Here is a 16,166-nt window from a genome sequence, read left to right on the forward strand (position 1 = left end):
CATGTACCATGTAACCTATGCACGGTACAGCTTAGTGGAAGTGAAGACCATGAATTCTATGGCAGAGACATCTCTTACACACCAAGTGTCTATCTCCTCCCAAGCACTCCTCCATTACTCATCTGTGTGGAACCACTGAGTCTGCTGGCACACTGAACAGAAGAGACCATTTGTGTGTTCCCGTCGCACTCATCTCAGAGCCGACGCTCAGTCCACCCTCTTCCCTCCCCTCTCATGTGGACGTGATTGGTATCGACCAGGAATGAGCCACTGAAGAGTTTAGGCTTAATCCATACACGACTACAGCAGCTGATACTGCCAAGTGGGAATTCATGGCTATTGAGGGCTGTGGAATCTGGAGTCCCTCCTTTGCTGAGGGAGCTTCAGTAGGTGGTACTAAAGACCGTGTTTCTCTGTGGTCTCTGGGGATTAGCGTGACCGCTGGAGAACGGGGACCTGGCTTCTGGGTTCTAGTGCTGGCTCCACCATTTTGTACAGATTGGTCCAAGTCCTCGAGTTCGAGAGATTAGTTTTCATCTCCAGGACATGGGAAGTGATGCATACCCCTAAATAGTTGCTGTGGTCTCTAATGGAAGTTGAGTATAAATGCTCAGGTGACGTGATAAGCACGCTCTTCCTAAGTGATGTGTCATGTTGAATTTGAGCCGTCATGACCAGGGGGGGCTGTAAAATCCAGTTACCTGGTGGATGCTACTCACTCTACCTTTGCTCTCTGTCCATCTCTCACACTTAGTCTGTCAATTGCCTTACTGCCTTTAACTCCCCATTAAAGAGTGGCGTAATGTAAAACCCGGTGTCCCTCTGCATGAAGTCCTACAACAAAAATAATGTGGAGTGGACTCAAGGTGATAGTAGTCTGAGGCAGAGGTTAGATATTCTCAGAAGCATTTAAATAGTTACCTGCTCACTTGCCAGAAGAAAATTTCCTTCCAGACCCGTGAGGGTGGATAAAGACCAGGTCTATCCCTATGTGAATAGAGAAGAAGACTCAGAATGATCCAAAGTAAAAATGATGAGAATGGAGATTATAGTGTCCATGCCAGAAGGTCACAATAGAATGAAGGAAAGAGCTAAAAATAGCCTTACTGCTTTTCACACTGAATCCAACGCATGTGTCGGTCCCTTTCCCATTCTCGAACACACTCTGTCGCTCTTCCTGTGTGTCTGAGAGCAAGGACTCTGAAGTCAGACTCCCCGGTCAGAACTCTAACTCTGCCACATACATTCCAGCTGTCAGACAAGTTCACCACTTGGGGGCTGAATTAATAAAACTGATTAGTTTAGTGATTAAGTGAGAAAGTACATTTTAAGCTCTTAGCAGAGGCTGTCACATGTGATAAACATTAGGGTCGTCCTTATCCTCACCATCAGCATCATTCTCTACTGGATTATGGCGACAGATTTTGGGTACACAGGATAAAACCTCACATCGTTATCTTCATCTTTCCACATGAGAGCTGAGCTTTATTTTAGTCAGGGAACCACATTACTGCAGACTGTTGCTTGTTTTTTTGTTTTTTGTTTTCAAAAAATGCCAGGAAATCCACCTGCATCAGGATGATTTGTTTACTAAGGACAAACACTTAAGCTCAGGTCCCAACAGGTATGTAGTCCGATTGCTCAAAGTCCATGCTAGAGCCTGTGTTCGCTGTGCGGCTCTGAACATCTCTCCTGAGCAGGCCCTGAGTCTGGTGCTGTTAACCATCAGGATTTGGTGGGATGCTGAGAAGTGAAGTCTAACCACAATAAGCACAGGCTTTGAGCTCATGCAAACCAGACTCCAGCTGGCCATTAACTAGCTGTGTGGTTTTGATAAATTAATTATTTGACCTTTCCCAGGGGTTTGGAAAAAAAACTTCCCAAGCATTCGGTCAGGATTCACAGATCATATGGGTTGGAGGTTTAGCACAGTGCCAAATCATGTTGGTAATAATAGTAAAGTATTATTTTTACCTCCTTGGTGTTCCTTCATGGCATGTCTCTATAGACTTCCTAACTCTGGGTCATCAAAAAATTAATAGATTTGGATTTTGTAACTCTCATCCAAGTTACAATAAAAATGTTGGATGGAAATTGGACTTGGTCAAGTATAGACCATTGCAGTATTCCAGTAGGGGCAATGCAGGTTGATACTAAGCCATCAGAGCATGTTGCTTAAATTCAGTTATTCACAACATAAGGAAAAAAAGGAAGCACTTAATTCTTCAACCATTTCTGTATCTTGCCTTCAAGAGAAATTTTGCCAGATGCCTTGTGATATAGTCTTTTATGATCTCTTTTGTGAGTGAAGTTGTTAGAACGCATGAGATAAGCTTGGCCTGACATTCCAGAGAGCTCACACTGGCTCCTAGTAACCATGCTGTCTTTCTGGAAGCTCTCAGATCACTTGCTTAAATAGTAATAATTAGTCCAAGAATTGTACCAGATATTGATATCAAGCTTAGCAGTATGTAATTTTTCAAATTGCTTCTTTGGGGAGGAAAAGGCAGCTCCTTTTTGCAAAGTAATGTATTTCCTCATCTTTTGTTTTGTAGCACAGCTTGCAACTTTCTCATTTTTTGAATAGCCTGGGTGCACTCTACCCTTCTTTGCAGTCTTCTACTTCTGTTATCTTAAAGCTAGTTCAGACTTAGATACCTTTTCTCAACCAAAGCAAGAAATGTAACCCTAATTCTTAGGAGCAGTGTCTGCTTGTCACAGCAGATTGCCACTTGGTTTTACTCTAAGAGAGGTTCCAAGACTGGCCAACTCCCTCATCTGGCTGTCATCCCACCTCTCACCCATCCCTTCAAGTTGAACTGGGTCAGCAGAATGGGACAGGGGAGCAGGCCACTCCAGAGAAACAGATCCTGCTCTGCTTTTTGACAAGGTAGGGTACTGATAAGTTTACTCTCAAATACTGTTAGAGACTTCAGTAAGTATGAGAGCAAACAGGCCCAACCTTGCTTGCAGGAGGATTGAAGAAGAGTCTTGAATGACATTGTTCTGCAGGTTCCTCTGTGTCTAGAAAGTTGTGAGTACTAAATAGATCATGCTACTGTCTGTAATGTGGAAACCACCTTGGTAACTGGTGGTCTCATTTATTTCAGCACATTATATCTATTGTGTATCTGTCTTTAAAACTAAGTGTTTAATGGAAAGAAAGGCCAAACACTGTCACCAAATACTGAGTTGTATTCTGTGGTCCTGAAAAGTGAAAAAATCAAAGTGTTAGTCACTCAGTCGTGTCTGACTTTAGGCAACCCCGCCAGGCTCTTCTGTCCATAGAATTCTGTAGGCAAGAATGACTGGAGTGGGTAGCCATTCCCTTCTCCAGGGGATCTTCTCGACCTGGGGATTGAACCTGGATCTCCAGCATTGCAGGTGCACTCTTTGCTATCTGAGCCACCAGGGAAGAATGTAATCTTATCTATCAAACCAGGGAAAAAGTTCCCCATTTGTAATAACAAAACTTTGATAGAAGATCTGAATTTTGCATAAAAATAATACTTTCTGTATGAGATTAGAGAAAAAATGATGCTTTTCTTATAACACTTATTGGAAAACAATGAATTTCAGAAAAATGGTAATACTTTTAATAGATTTACTCTGTAAAATAGCTAAGCTAATTCTCTGATGCTTTAATTGAGAACTCAGGCCACATGATATTTATTTGTATAGCAGATGAGTTCTGTTTTGGAAGGAGAGTAATTTCTATAATTTTAAAACCTAAATTTGTTTGAAAGCATATTTTGAATTCATTATATTCTGAAAATTTTAAATGGATATGTTTACTGCTCCTTAACTAGCAAAATTTATATTCATTTCAGTTTAATTCAACTAATATGATATTGGTCCCAGCAATGTAATTATTAATTAAATATTTCAACATCAGAAAAAATAATACCTAAAATACTTTAGGATATCTGTAATAGGCAAATCATAAAGACAGAAGTAGAGGAGAGCTTACCAAGGGCTAGAAGGGAAATGAGTGGAGAGGGCTTTTTTTTAAAAAGACGTATAGAGTTTCTGTTTCGGGTGATTAAAAATTTGGAAATAGTGGTGATAGTTGTACAATATTGTGAATATAACTAATGCCACTGAATTGTATACTTAAAAATAGTTAAATAACATTTTATATTATATATATATATATATTCTACACAGTAAAAATTAAAATACATAAGATATCAAAATAAATAAGAATGATTCAAACACCAGTAAACCTAACAAAGGGCTTCCCTCATAGCTCAGTTGGTAAAGAATCTGCCTGCAATGCAGGAGACCTGGGTTCGATCCCTGGGTTGGGAAGATTCCCTGGAGACAGGAAAGGCTGCCCACTCCAGTATTCTTGGGCTTCCCTTGTGGCTCAGCTGGTAAAGAATCTGCCTGCAATGCAGGAGACCTGGGTTCGATCCCTGGGTTGGGAAGATTCCCTGGAGACGGGAAAGGCTGCCCACTCCAGTATTCTTGGGCTTCCCTTGTGGCTCAGCTGGTAAAGAATCTGCCTGCAATGCAGGAGACCTGGGTTCGATCCCTGGGTTGGGAAGATTCCCTGGAGACGGGAAAGGCTATCCACTTCAGTATTCTGGCCTGGAGAATTCCATGGACTGTACAGTCCATGGGGTTACAAAGAGTCAGACATGACTGAGCGACTTTCACTTTCACTTTCAAATGTAACAAAAGTACAGAGAATCTACAGGAAAAGTACTCTAAAGCTCTTCTGAGGAGATTAATGAAAGAAAAATAGCAACAGGTGAAGAAATACATGTTCCTGAATGGAAAGATGGCCATTTATGTCTATTTATTCTCTACATTTGTTGGAAATTTTATCAAAGTACCAAACATACTTTTAACCATATCAAATTATTCTAAATTTCATCTCAAAATTTAAATACTAACAAAAACCTACTGTATAGCACAGGGAACTCAACTCAATGTTATGTGCCAGCCTGGGTGGGAGGGGGCTTTGGAGGAGAATGGGTACATGTATATATACATACGGCTAAGTCCCTTCACTCAGTTTGCCTGAAACTATCACAACATTGTTAATCAGCTATATCACAATACAAAATATTTTGGGGGTTAAATAAAATAAAACAAACAATTTTTAAAAAAGAATAATCAAGAAAATACTGAGAAAGAATAAGGAGACAGGGCTAGAATTCTGCTACATTGAAGCATAAATTATGATCACGAATAATAATATTTTAGGTAAGTATGCAAAGTATGTTAATTTTTTTTTTTAATAAGTAGTGTAAAGAAAAGTATTTTTAAATGGTGTAAAGTCCAGGGTCTACATATGCCCAAGGATAAGATAGTCTCTATTGTCTGTATCTGAGCTTATAAATCTCCAGCTTTTACTGTGTTTCCATTCTATTTTCAAAATAAGAGCATAGTGAAAATACACTTTATAACCTCCTTCTTTACTCAACTGTATCTTATAAACATTTTCCTATTTTTCAAATATTTTCCATTATAGTTGACTTTAATAAGTTTATAATGTTCCATTTTACAGATATACTAGATTTTGCTTAAATAAACCCGTGTTTTGAAAACATTTAGTTTGCTTCTCATAATAAATAATAGTATTGATAACATGCTTTCCTATAACTCTTTCTGCAAAGCTTCATCCTTCCTTTGATTAAATGCCCAGAAGTGAAATTGCTGGGTCAAGTGTCCATGCATGTTGCTAGAGAAAGTTTGTAATGGTTTTCAATATGGTATTAGGAGAGTGCCTCTTTTCTCAGACCTACTTCCACACTGAATATTAAATTTCCAAAAACTTTTTGTTAATATGATACTCAAAATTATAGAGAAATGTTTCCTTTCGTCTGACTATCAACGAAGTTGAAAGTTTTACAATAGCAGTTGTTCTCTTATATTTATTAATTTGTGTACTATCTATTCATATTATTTGCCCATTTTTAAAATTAACAGGTTCAATCTTTTCTTGGTTTGTGGTAGCTATTTGTATATCAAGGATATTAACATTTATACCATATGTCAAAAAGATTTTTTAGAATTTAGATTTTTAAGTTGCCTACTTTTGCATTTTGTGTGGTATATCCAATTTAAAAGAAATAGAAATATTTATATCTGATCCACAGTAGTGAATCATATCTAATAGTAGAAAATGTTCTCACCTTGCAAAAAAGTCATAGCAATAATGGGTTTTATGCTTGAGAAAATCATACATGTAACTTAAAACCATCTAAGATGAATACGTTTTACCACCTTGATTTTAAATTATTTTTCCCGTATTCTTCAACAATTTCTATATATCTGGAAGCTCTGTCTTGTTGATTATACTTGAAAGCAGTAAATGGTACAATAGAAATCCAATTTTCTGAATATAAAGGTCTCCTGGTTGATCTATAACGTCAGTAGATTTCTCATGTTAGACCCTTTTCAAAACCTTAAATCTCGAGTTCAAAGTCCTCGCTTATATCTTGACAATTGCTTTCAGACCCATCAACACAAGAATAAACACATTTCTTCTCTTTCAAGCTACAGAATCATATTCTCTTTATATCTGTTAACATACATTTTCAAAAGAAAAGAACTTTGTTTCCAAAGAAACCTCTTTTTTATTTAATTCTGTTGGGACAGTAAGAACAAAAAGACTTCAGATTTAATGGTATTTCTTAATTTCATGAGAATGAGGAAGAGAAATAGAGGAACCAACATGAGAATGGACAATATTAACAACAACAACAACAACAATGAAAAACCCTCCTGGATGAAGTTAAGGGGCTTTTATAGTGCACCGCGCACGTGTGTTCAGTTCCTCAGCCATATCCGAGTCTTCGTGACCCCATGGACTTTAGCCTGCCAGTCTCCTCTGTCCATGGGATTCTCCAGGCAAGAATACTAGAGTGAGTTGCTGTGTCCTCCTCCAAGCCATCTTCCTGACCCAGGGATCAAACCCATGTCTCTGACGTCTCCTGCATTGGCAGGCAGATTCTTTACCACTGGAAGCTGCATACCTGGCTCTATTTCACAGCTCCTGAAAAAGTTTTAGAGCCATTACCTGGTCATTTAGGATGACTCACTGTTCCATTTTAGATGCCATTAAGAGTAACGTTTCAGGCATTTTATTGTCAGTCATTGTCAATTCATTGACAGTTATCACAATCGTGTTAATTCACTTGGGGTTGCAATGAGATAAAATATCTTTTCCTAATAGCTATTATTACTATCCATGGTCAGAGAGATTACTAATTTATCCCTGAGTGATCAATTAGCTACACATATAGGGATAAACTTACATGTAATAAATGTAATAAAATATTTAGCTGAATGTGGCCATGAGTCCTTTTTAAGGAGCAGAGTGGAATAGAGGGATGAATAGAGAGAAAAGGTAGAAACCTGGGATTTTAGGCATCTGATTCTATTTGATTAGTAAAACAAGATGAGACCTAGGAATCTTTTAACTTGGGGAAAAGTACTACAACCTCACTCTCCTTTTATGTACATCTACACATACTCACATTCCTAGATGATTCCAAGAAAAACATATACACAATGATAAAAACCATCTGGAAGACTGTTTCTTTGCTATCTTGGGCTTTGCCCCCACATTGCTAACTAGAACTTTATCCCTATGAGCTGGAGTAGACATCATAAAAGAAGTCCTTTATCCAAGAGGAGGCAATCTAGCATACCTTTCCCTCTCCTTCACGTAACTAACATCTACTCATCCCGTAGGTCACCTGTGTCGAGGAGCCTTCCCTACTTTCTAGACTGAGCTGAATGCCCATTTTGATTTGCTGTTTAAATACCATACCCTTCTTATGAAATCTCAGTATACTTGCAGTATTTGTCCAGTATCTTCTTACATACTGTACTACAAGCTCAAAGGGGTTGAGAACTCTGCCGTGTTCACTTCTGTATCTCCAGTTCCAAAAATAAAGACCGGTACATAATGCATTCTCAATAAATATTTGATGAATGAGGATTAAGTCAACTAATATATGTAAAGTACACTCAGTTTAATTCCTGGTCTATAGAGGTATCCAATACATGTTAATTACTAGTATATGAACAGAGATCTGTACACTACTGAACCCTAGACATGTTGAATGTCATTAGTAAGCTTTCTGAAAGAATGTCCACTGCCCATAATATTCAGAATGATGTTTCTCAGGGCTCCCAGTTCTCTTCTGTAAAACGAAGCTGGGTCGGTAGGTCGGGATCAATTACCTCTGGCTTCCTAAATAGACAAAGCAACTTTTCACTTGGATAAGACCTTAAAAAAAGGATCCCACTACTGACTACAGGACACTCTACCTGACCTCCCTCTCCAACTTCTCATGGTTCTCTGAGGCTACACTCTTGAGTGTCTCATTACTACAGCTTTTAGGCTAAATTATAGCTTTCTATTTTTGGTTGTTTTTCAAAAGACATGGTATGGCCTTCAGTGTGTCTGCATGCTGTAATAATGAGCCATCAGGCAATCAAATTCCATAGTTATATTTAACTTGGTTCTCTGAGGTAAAAGTCAAGCCATCCCTATTCACTGCATTTGTGTTTACTTTCAAACCAAACAAGAATGTAGTCTGAACTGGACCATGAGTTGTGAGGCTGCTCTGAGGTGGTTTCAGAACTCAACCCCCATTTTGTTGCTAGAGGGGATGAAGCTGACCACATTTTATTCTAAAAAACTTTCTAGTGATTTCAAGGGGAATAACTGTGAAACCAGTAAGTGATACCTTATATTGTTGGATTTTTAATAGAGCATTTAATTTGGTTCCAACTTACCCTAAGAGTCACCTTTGTGCCAAACTAGTTTATACCAGTACTTTACTTTTTTAGGAAATGGTGTGGGGGAGACTCTGAAGTGTTTGAGCAGGTGGAGAGATCATCAATTATGCTCTGAGAAGGTTAATCCAGCAGCAGTGTGAAAAGACAAGTTGAGGGAGTGGAGAAAGACAGAAAGAAGGCAGGTGGGCTAGGAGGGTATGGCAGTGCTCCAGTGGAGGAGTTCCCAGGGCCAGAATCAGAAGAGATGGTGGGAATGGAGCCTCAGGACCAGATGAGTGAAGGGGAGGGTGGGAGGAGGACACAGATTCAAGAACAACTTCAAAAAGAAGATAATAATAAGATGACTTTGTAACATGAAGAATGCAAAGAATGAGAAAGAGATCTTGACCCTGAGCAGCTAGGAACCTGGTTGTATCAACATGGGGTAAATAAGAAAAAGATAAGTTTGAGGAGGTAACTTATCTTTGGAACAAACTGGATTTAAGGTGATAGCAAAACACAGGCTACTGGAAATGTGAGCTGAAGTTCAAGAACAATGTGAGGACTGCCTCACAGGTGCCTTGACCATGGTGTCATTCTTTTGGATAGCCTAGTTCCTTTTATCCCTCCATAAACGGTACATATTTTTTAAGGTCATAGTCAATCTTCTCTCTAGAAAGTGGAATATTACAAATAAGAGCCTCTAATTTTGTGCTGAAGTAGTCTCAGCCATCACCATTTATCATTCACCATCTTTGACCTTCTATAATGCATGCTAAGTCACTTCAGTCTGACTTGTTGCAACCCTGTGGCCTATAGCCCGCCAGGCTCCTCTGTCCATGGGATTCTCCAGGCAAGAATACTGGAGAGGGTTTCCATTTCCACCTCCAGGGGATCTTCCCAAGTCAGGTATCAAACCCATGTCTGTTGTGTCACTTACATTAGCAGGCAGATTCTTTACCACTAGCATCACCTGGGAAGCCCACCTTCTCTAATAAATGCTTTATATAGCTTTTTTATTTAAATCATGCAATTTTTAGCCATTTAAGAAAGTAAATAATAAGTTCTTATAGTTAAGAAAACTGGGACCAAGAAAGTGTGGGGGAGTTGGTCAAGTTTGGGCCTGGTTCCGGACCCTCTGCAGTCCCCACTGGGGCAGGTTTCCAGACGGTGCAACGTGGGGGATGCCAGATAACTCACTGTCTCCTGTCCTGTCTCCACAGTACAGCTTGTACTGTGCCTTCAGAATTGTTCTTTAAAAGCATTTGTATTCCTTTGGTCTCTTAATTCCTCCTAAAGTTCTGAACGTTAAAAAAAAAAATTGCTTTCACTCCCTACTTTCTTGAGAGTCTAAATATAGTCACTGTCCCTTCTACCGACAGTGTTCCCGATTTTTGTAACCAGTCTCTAGTGTCTACTCATACACACCGTACCCAGTCCCTTCTTCCCTGCCAAGTGCTTTTTTTTCCCATGGCAGTAGTTTTAAGCATAGCATGGACTGCTAGCTGAAAGGGATTGTTGTGTAAAAATTTATCCCCTGTCCACCTTCATGGGGCCCTTTAACTTTGGTGATATGAACTGATCTTCTATCTTTCATGCTACCCAGCCATCACCAGCCTCTTCTGTGAAAGACAATGAGTTGCTTTCTTAGGACTGGTGAGGAATCAGTGCAAGTTGGGAGAAGAGATATTAATAATACACAAACAAGATCCTGTTTCTTGCATTAAGAGCTATAAACATCTTTCCAAGCTATAATCATCAAGGCTCATCCCGTTGGCGATCCCCAGTAGAGTACACTGTAATTAAATGGCCTACAAAACTACTTCACCCTAACATCATAGAAATTAATGCTCTTCTTGGCTTCTTTCTTTTCCTACTGGATAGATGCCTTGAACCTACGGAACCGACAGGTCATCTGCGTCACTCTCAAAGTCCTACAGCATCTGGTTGTGTCAGCTGAGATGGTGGGTGAAGCGTTGGTGCCCTACTACCGTCAAATCCTTCCCATCCTGAACATCTTTAAGAATAAGAATGGTGAGTTACCCCAGGAATCAAAATGTCTTTTAAGAACTAAAAAAGGGGAGTGCTTTGAAGTAGAGTTAATTAGCAACACATTTAGGATTTATTATTGCATATAAACCAAGATCCACTTAGAGATCTAAACAGCACAACCCCTACCCCTTCCCCTCCTACTCCCTAGGGAAGTAGTCAAATTAACAATTTCATTTATTACTCTTCACACGTACAGCTTACTTACTCAGCACAGGAGCACTGAAGCAGTTCTGTAATCTTACAGTAATAAAATTGTAAAGTTTTTAACTGTCTTTTGAATATATTGGTAGGTTTTGAGTTTGTTCTTTCTCTTGATGGTAATTCTGCCTTTGGGTATTTCCTCTTAAAATTAAAGTTAGTTTTTATTAGTTGATTTAGGATGAATTTTAAAAACAGTATTATTAAAATCTGGTACAGGTGGTTTGGAGAGTTTTAATACATGTTCTCCTATTTCTTAAAAAAAAAGAAAAACAGATAATCTGTAGTTACTTAGCTGATGGTAAGTACTGATTTAAAAATATATATGCTGATGCATTTATTAAAAAAATATATTATTCTGTACACTTTGGAAAGCACTGGTGCACTCAAGTGAATCTGCTTCATCCAAACAAAGGTATGAGCAAGTTGTGCTGACCTCCTGGGAGGCAGTGAATGTACATCTGTTTATTGACAATGTGATTTTCCTTTTGTACCTGTTGAAACTATGTGAATCTAATTTTCTTTCATGTTGCTAACTTTGAAGTCTCATACTTCTCATATGCACAGTGTAAGTCAACATTTGAAGTTAATTTATGACAGCCATGTAAATAAGTTAGTAATTTAGTGGAACAGTGCATGAAAATTTTGCAACATAAACTGCTTATTGTATAGGTAGGAAAAAAATATCAAACCAAAAACTGCACATATGACAGCTTCCATCACAAGCAAGTCCTTTGTTTAGAATCATTACTTTTCATGTAATTCCTAAATTACTGTTAAAAGTCTCCTTAAATCAGGCAGACTATTCAGGGAATCATGGGATCATCAGAGTCTATAGCTATCTTTCAGTAGCAGGACCTACTTACATGTTTAATATTAAGCATGCTTAGTAAAAACGACTTCAGCTAGGGTTATGGGAGCTTAAGAATGCTCATAATGGGATGAACTGATACACATTGCAAAATATCTAAGAGCTATAGAGTTAATGTGGACATTTAGATGAGATGGTTACTCTTTCAGGAAAGTAAAAGTTGGATGTTAGTAATTCAACCTTTTATGACCTAAACTGAAAGTTTTAGTTACAGCATTTCTCCTTTGTGAAAAGTCCTTGCTTAAGTATTCTTGATTCATAATTCATACTTGTACTGTCTAACAGCATCAAATAAGATATAGAGATAAATCAGAAATGCTAGAGATAAAGTCAGAGATGAAAGAATCAGGGAACGCCCACTCCCAGAAGTCTCAGTTATAGTTAACACTTTTGAGTTGTGTGATTCGCAAATGTTTCCTCAGTAACCCTCACAGAAACCTGTGATACATGGACCATTACTGTTTCCAGTTTCTCACTGTAACTCTTCTCCTACGTAAGCGCTTCCTTCTGTACTTGCCAGTCGTGAAAGGTGAAAGCATCTTTTCCACCTTGCTGGTGTAGCAGTAGGGCCGCCCCCACACGGGTTAATGCCCTCCTGGTCCTTGGATCTGGAGCTGAAATCTAAGCATCATTTGTGTCTTTGTATAAAAGAAGAAAAACAGTGATATTCGAAAGGTGATTAGAATCTCGCTCGTCCTCAAGGAACCCTGTAAAGATTAAGTACAGCTGCCACTAAGACAGATAAATCTCTTGGGAGCCCTAGACTGTTAAAAACAATTGGCTCCCGTGTCTGCCTCGTTATATTGATACTATCAATACTTATTTAATTCTTTAACTTATAAATGTCCATATGCTTCACAAAAGAAGTGATTGGGTTTAGGAATATATCCCTATTTCGATTTTATCAAAATGGAGATTTTATCGTTTATATCACGGACTTAATTGGTCCTACACATAGCTAATTATTTTGGAACGTTTCTAAATGCATGCACCAGGAATTTGACATTCAACTATTTTTCTGGTTAATATCTTTCTGACATGTGAAGGGGAAAAATATTAGCTTCAGCTTCATTTTCTACTTATCTTAGAAACCTGTCAGCACAATGCCAGAATGCAGTTTGCTGTATTTCCAGAGGGTCCTATTACCAAATCGGAGCATTCTAGCTCTAAAACACGAAACTGGTCTTCAAAGTGGCTGTTTCCACAGCTCCAGTCCTGCCAGTAGAAGCTCATCACAGGATTCCCAGTTACAATAGTATTATCAGCCTAAAAACAATTTAGCTTTGATAGCATTTTAATAAATCTTGCTTCATGGCTATATTTTATTCATATCCACAGAACCGCATATACATTTTTATTGAAGCAGATGTCTTTAGTGACAGATATATTTACCTAAAAATAGGTTAGAAATTTGCAGCATTAGGATCAGGAAAAAATTTCATCCTTAATTTCAGTGTTTCTGAGAGCAATTTCATTTTCTGTTTCCTTTTCCCTACTCGCACATAATCGATGTCTTGTTCAATTCATATTCAAAGATATATTTCTTTCCAGTTCTATAGCGAAATGTGTTTGAGACTGAGACGCAATATAAACGACTGAAAGAAAGGATGAAAGAGGGGCTGTTCCTTCAGACACAGTGACCTTGTCCTTCTGCTAGTGTTCTTTCGATGCACAAGCTTTAGCATAATTCTACTGCCTGCTCTATTTTGCGATTTCTGTCCTGTTTTCATGTCAGCTGGGCCTTGCCTGAAATGATCAGAGGGGCCGAGCAGTTTGCCAGTGCTCTAGCGGGTCGGCAGTCTCCCCAGGGGACCAGTGGGAATAAGGCTAAGCAGGGAGGAGCAGGTGATGCTGGGAGCACCCGCCTGTGTCCCCATCCCCACTCCTATAGGCGTGGAAACTTACCCCAGCCCCACAAGATCAGTCCTGCTCTAGGACATAGAGTGGCTGGAATTTCTGTGTATGAATAACACACTTTCAAGGGTTTCTAATTAGCCTGTGTTTAAAAAAAAGGCAACGGACAAGTGGGTGAACTGCAAAGTGGGATAAAGAGTAACATTTGAGAGTGGAAGAGATGTGACCTTAGGCAGATCATGTAACTTCTCTGAGCTTAAACTTCTTCATCTGCACACAATACTTATGATAACGTCTTTTCCGTGAGGTTGGCATGACAAATTGAGATAATGGCCGCCCCTTCATGTGGGGCCTGGCCTCGACTGAGTGTTAAATGAGAGAGTCATTATCATCTTACAACGTCCTGTGTGTGTGCTCAGTCAGTCGTTTCCGACTCTGCGACCCCAAGGACGGTAGCCCGCCAGGCTCCTCTGTCCATGGGATTTTTCAGGCAGGAATAGTTGAGTGGGTTGCCACTTCCTACTCCAGGGGATCTTCCCAACCCAAAGATCGAACCCGCGTCTCTTTTGTCTCCTGCACGGGCAGGCAGATTCATCAGTGCGCCATCTGGAAAGCCCCAGACAACATTATATACACATACAATGTTATACACATATATGATATTGTAAACCAATATAGTGATACTATATAAATTAGTATAAAGCACAGGAGTAGGTGATTTAATGTATTACATCCCCTGATGGTAGCTCATCCCCTGGTCCTTCTGTGAGCCTTTGAGTGAGGCATGACCTCCCATTTTGCCCAGCTCAGTAGCACCTTTGTTTCAAAGGACTCATCCTGCCACTGATTGCCACCACCAGGTGGGGGCCAAATAAATTAAGGACTGTGTAACTCATTCAGGAATAACTGGCTCTCTAATCCGTCCCTTCCTGGCTCACTCGAATATGTGACAGATGTTTGGGGGTAGGTCCTTATTTTTAAAAGAGAAGCCAAGTGTGACAGCCAAGGGTGACTGGATCAGGGTCCTCTTTGGAAGATCCAAACTAGCATCTAAGCTTGAACTTGTTTTCTTTAAATCTAAGTAATGAATTGTGGACATCTAAGATAGGCTGTCTTTCCAGTGGCTGCTGTGGAGCAAAAGAGAGAGAAGAGTTTCTATGACAGCAATCTCTTCTTTCCTTTGTTCTTTCACAAATTTTATTAAAGATTCCAGAAAGTGAAGATGGTGGGAATGCTCAATTTATAGCTTTCAGAGATGAAGCTACAAAATTAACGATGCAGTGTATTGTTTTTGAGAAACATGAGCCAATAAACAGCATTAAAACATTTACAGTTAAAATATGGGGCTCTGCCAGCAGAGTAGGGTTTTCCAACCACCCTGCTTTTCGGAGGCAACCCTTACCTGGGTACTTTTTTTTCTAATTGCACCAGTAGTCCTGAAATAGCTTCTAATGGAAACAGTTTGGAGATTCCATGTATCAACAGCTCTAATAATACATTAATTTTATGTCACAGAATATGCAGAAGTAAATGAAATAATGAAATAACATGCTCCCATGTGCGTGAACATCAAACAGTCTTAGATTTATCTATGAATAGTTCCTAAAATGCATGTTGTAGCTTATAGAAGTCCATGAAAAGAGATTTAAACTTTTCAACTCAAATTCAGACACAGTAAATAATACAGCATTAAATTGAATTTTTGGGATTTTGAAAAGTTTGTACCAGATCTTTCACCCTGATATTTAAGTAGTTCCTGACAAATAGAAACAACTATTTTCCACTAATAGTCTATTTAAACAGCTACTAATGAGAACCTAAGAATTCCCAGTCAACCTGTTTCAGATACTCTTCATGTATTTCTGTGAGTTCTATGGGACCTATTTTTATGGTCCTTTAAAATGCTGATGAACTTTTGAGAGCTGATTGTTTATAAAAAACTTCTTTAGTTCTTGTCTTACAATTGACTTGCATAAAGTTTATTTCACAGAGCTTTTCATTTAATTTTGAATTAAGAGTTCCCTACCCCCAAGGAATTCTATACAAATTTTAGCACGATTTAGAAATTTGCTTCATGTTTTCTTCAGCGCTGTTATGTTTATGAGACTCGAAAGCCTTTGAATGTCCTAAGTTTACAGAGCAAAGTATTATTAATAAAATATTACTCCATAATTCCTGAAAGGTAGATTTGGAATGATCATGTATCTATATAAACTCTCCTGAACTCTTCCACTCAGACATAACTAGCTGGTCTGAAAAGAATCATAGGATCCTAAGAGATGCCACATCCACGTGACTGCCCTTTGATTTATACCCCTCTCCAAATTTACATTTTATCAGACTATTAGTTTCATGGCCAAACCATGTTGAACTTTCTTTTTTCTATGCAGAGTGTGGCACACCAAGAAGAATTAGTTGCGTAATATGTGGTTGTGTGAAATGTATT

The 16,166-nt window shown here is 38.8% G+C and overlaps 1 protein-coding gene across 10 annotated transcripts in view; it reads left to right on the top strand.

Moving 5' to 3' along the window:
• The window catches only part of PACRG (parkin coregulated), a 523,593-nt gene that overhangs the window by 282,727 nt on the left and 224,700 nt on the right, over positions 1-16,166 (top strand). For 9 of the 10 annotated variants that reach the window (XR_014063860.1, XR_014063858.1, XR_014063856.1 and 6 more), the window contains one exon: positions 10,630-10,779. Coding sequence is in view for 4 of the 10 variants with exons in the window: in XM_081524447.1 (XP_081380573.1) it covers positions 10,630-10,779 (150 nt within the window). In the remaining 6 variants the exon portion in view is untranslated. Of the gene's footprint in view, positions 1-10,629; positions 10,780-10,993; positions 11,269-16,166 lie in introns of those variants that run through there. The other variant, XM_081524449.1, reaches the window with a different exon arrangement.

This window comes from Giraffa tippelskirchi, chromosome 9 (genome assembly GCF_054371585.1).
Source record: "Giraffa tippelskirchi isolate mGirTip1 chromosome 9, T2T-mGirTip1v1.2.pri, whole genome shotgun sequence".
Lineage (NCBI taxonomy): Eukaryota > Metazoa > Chordata > Mammalia > Artiodactyla > Giraffidae > Giraffa > Giraffa tippelskirchi.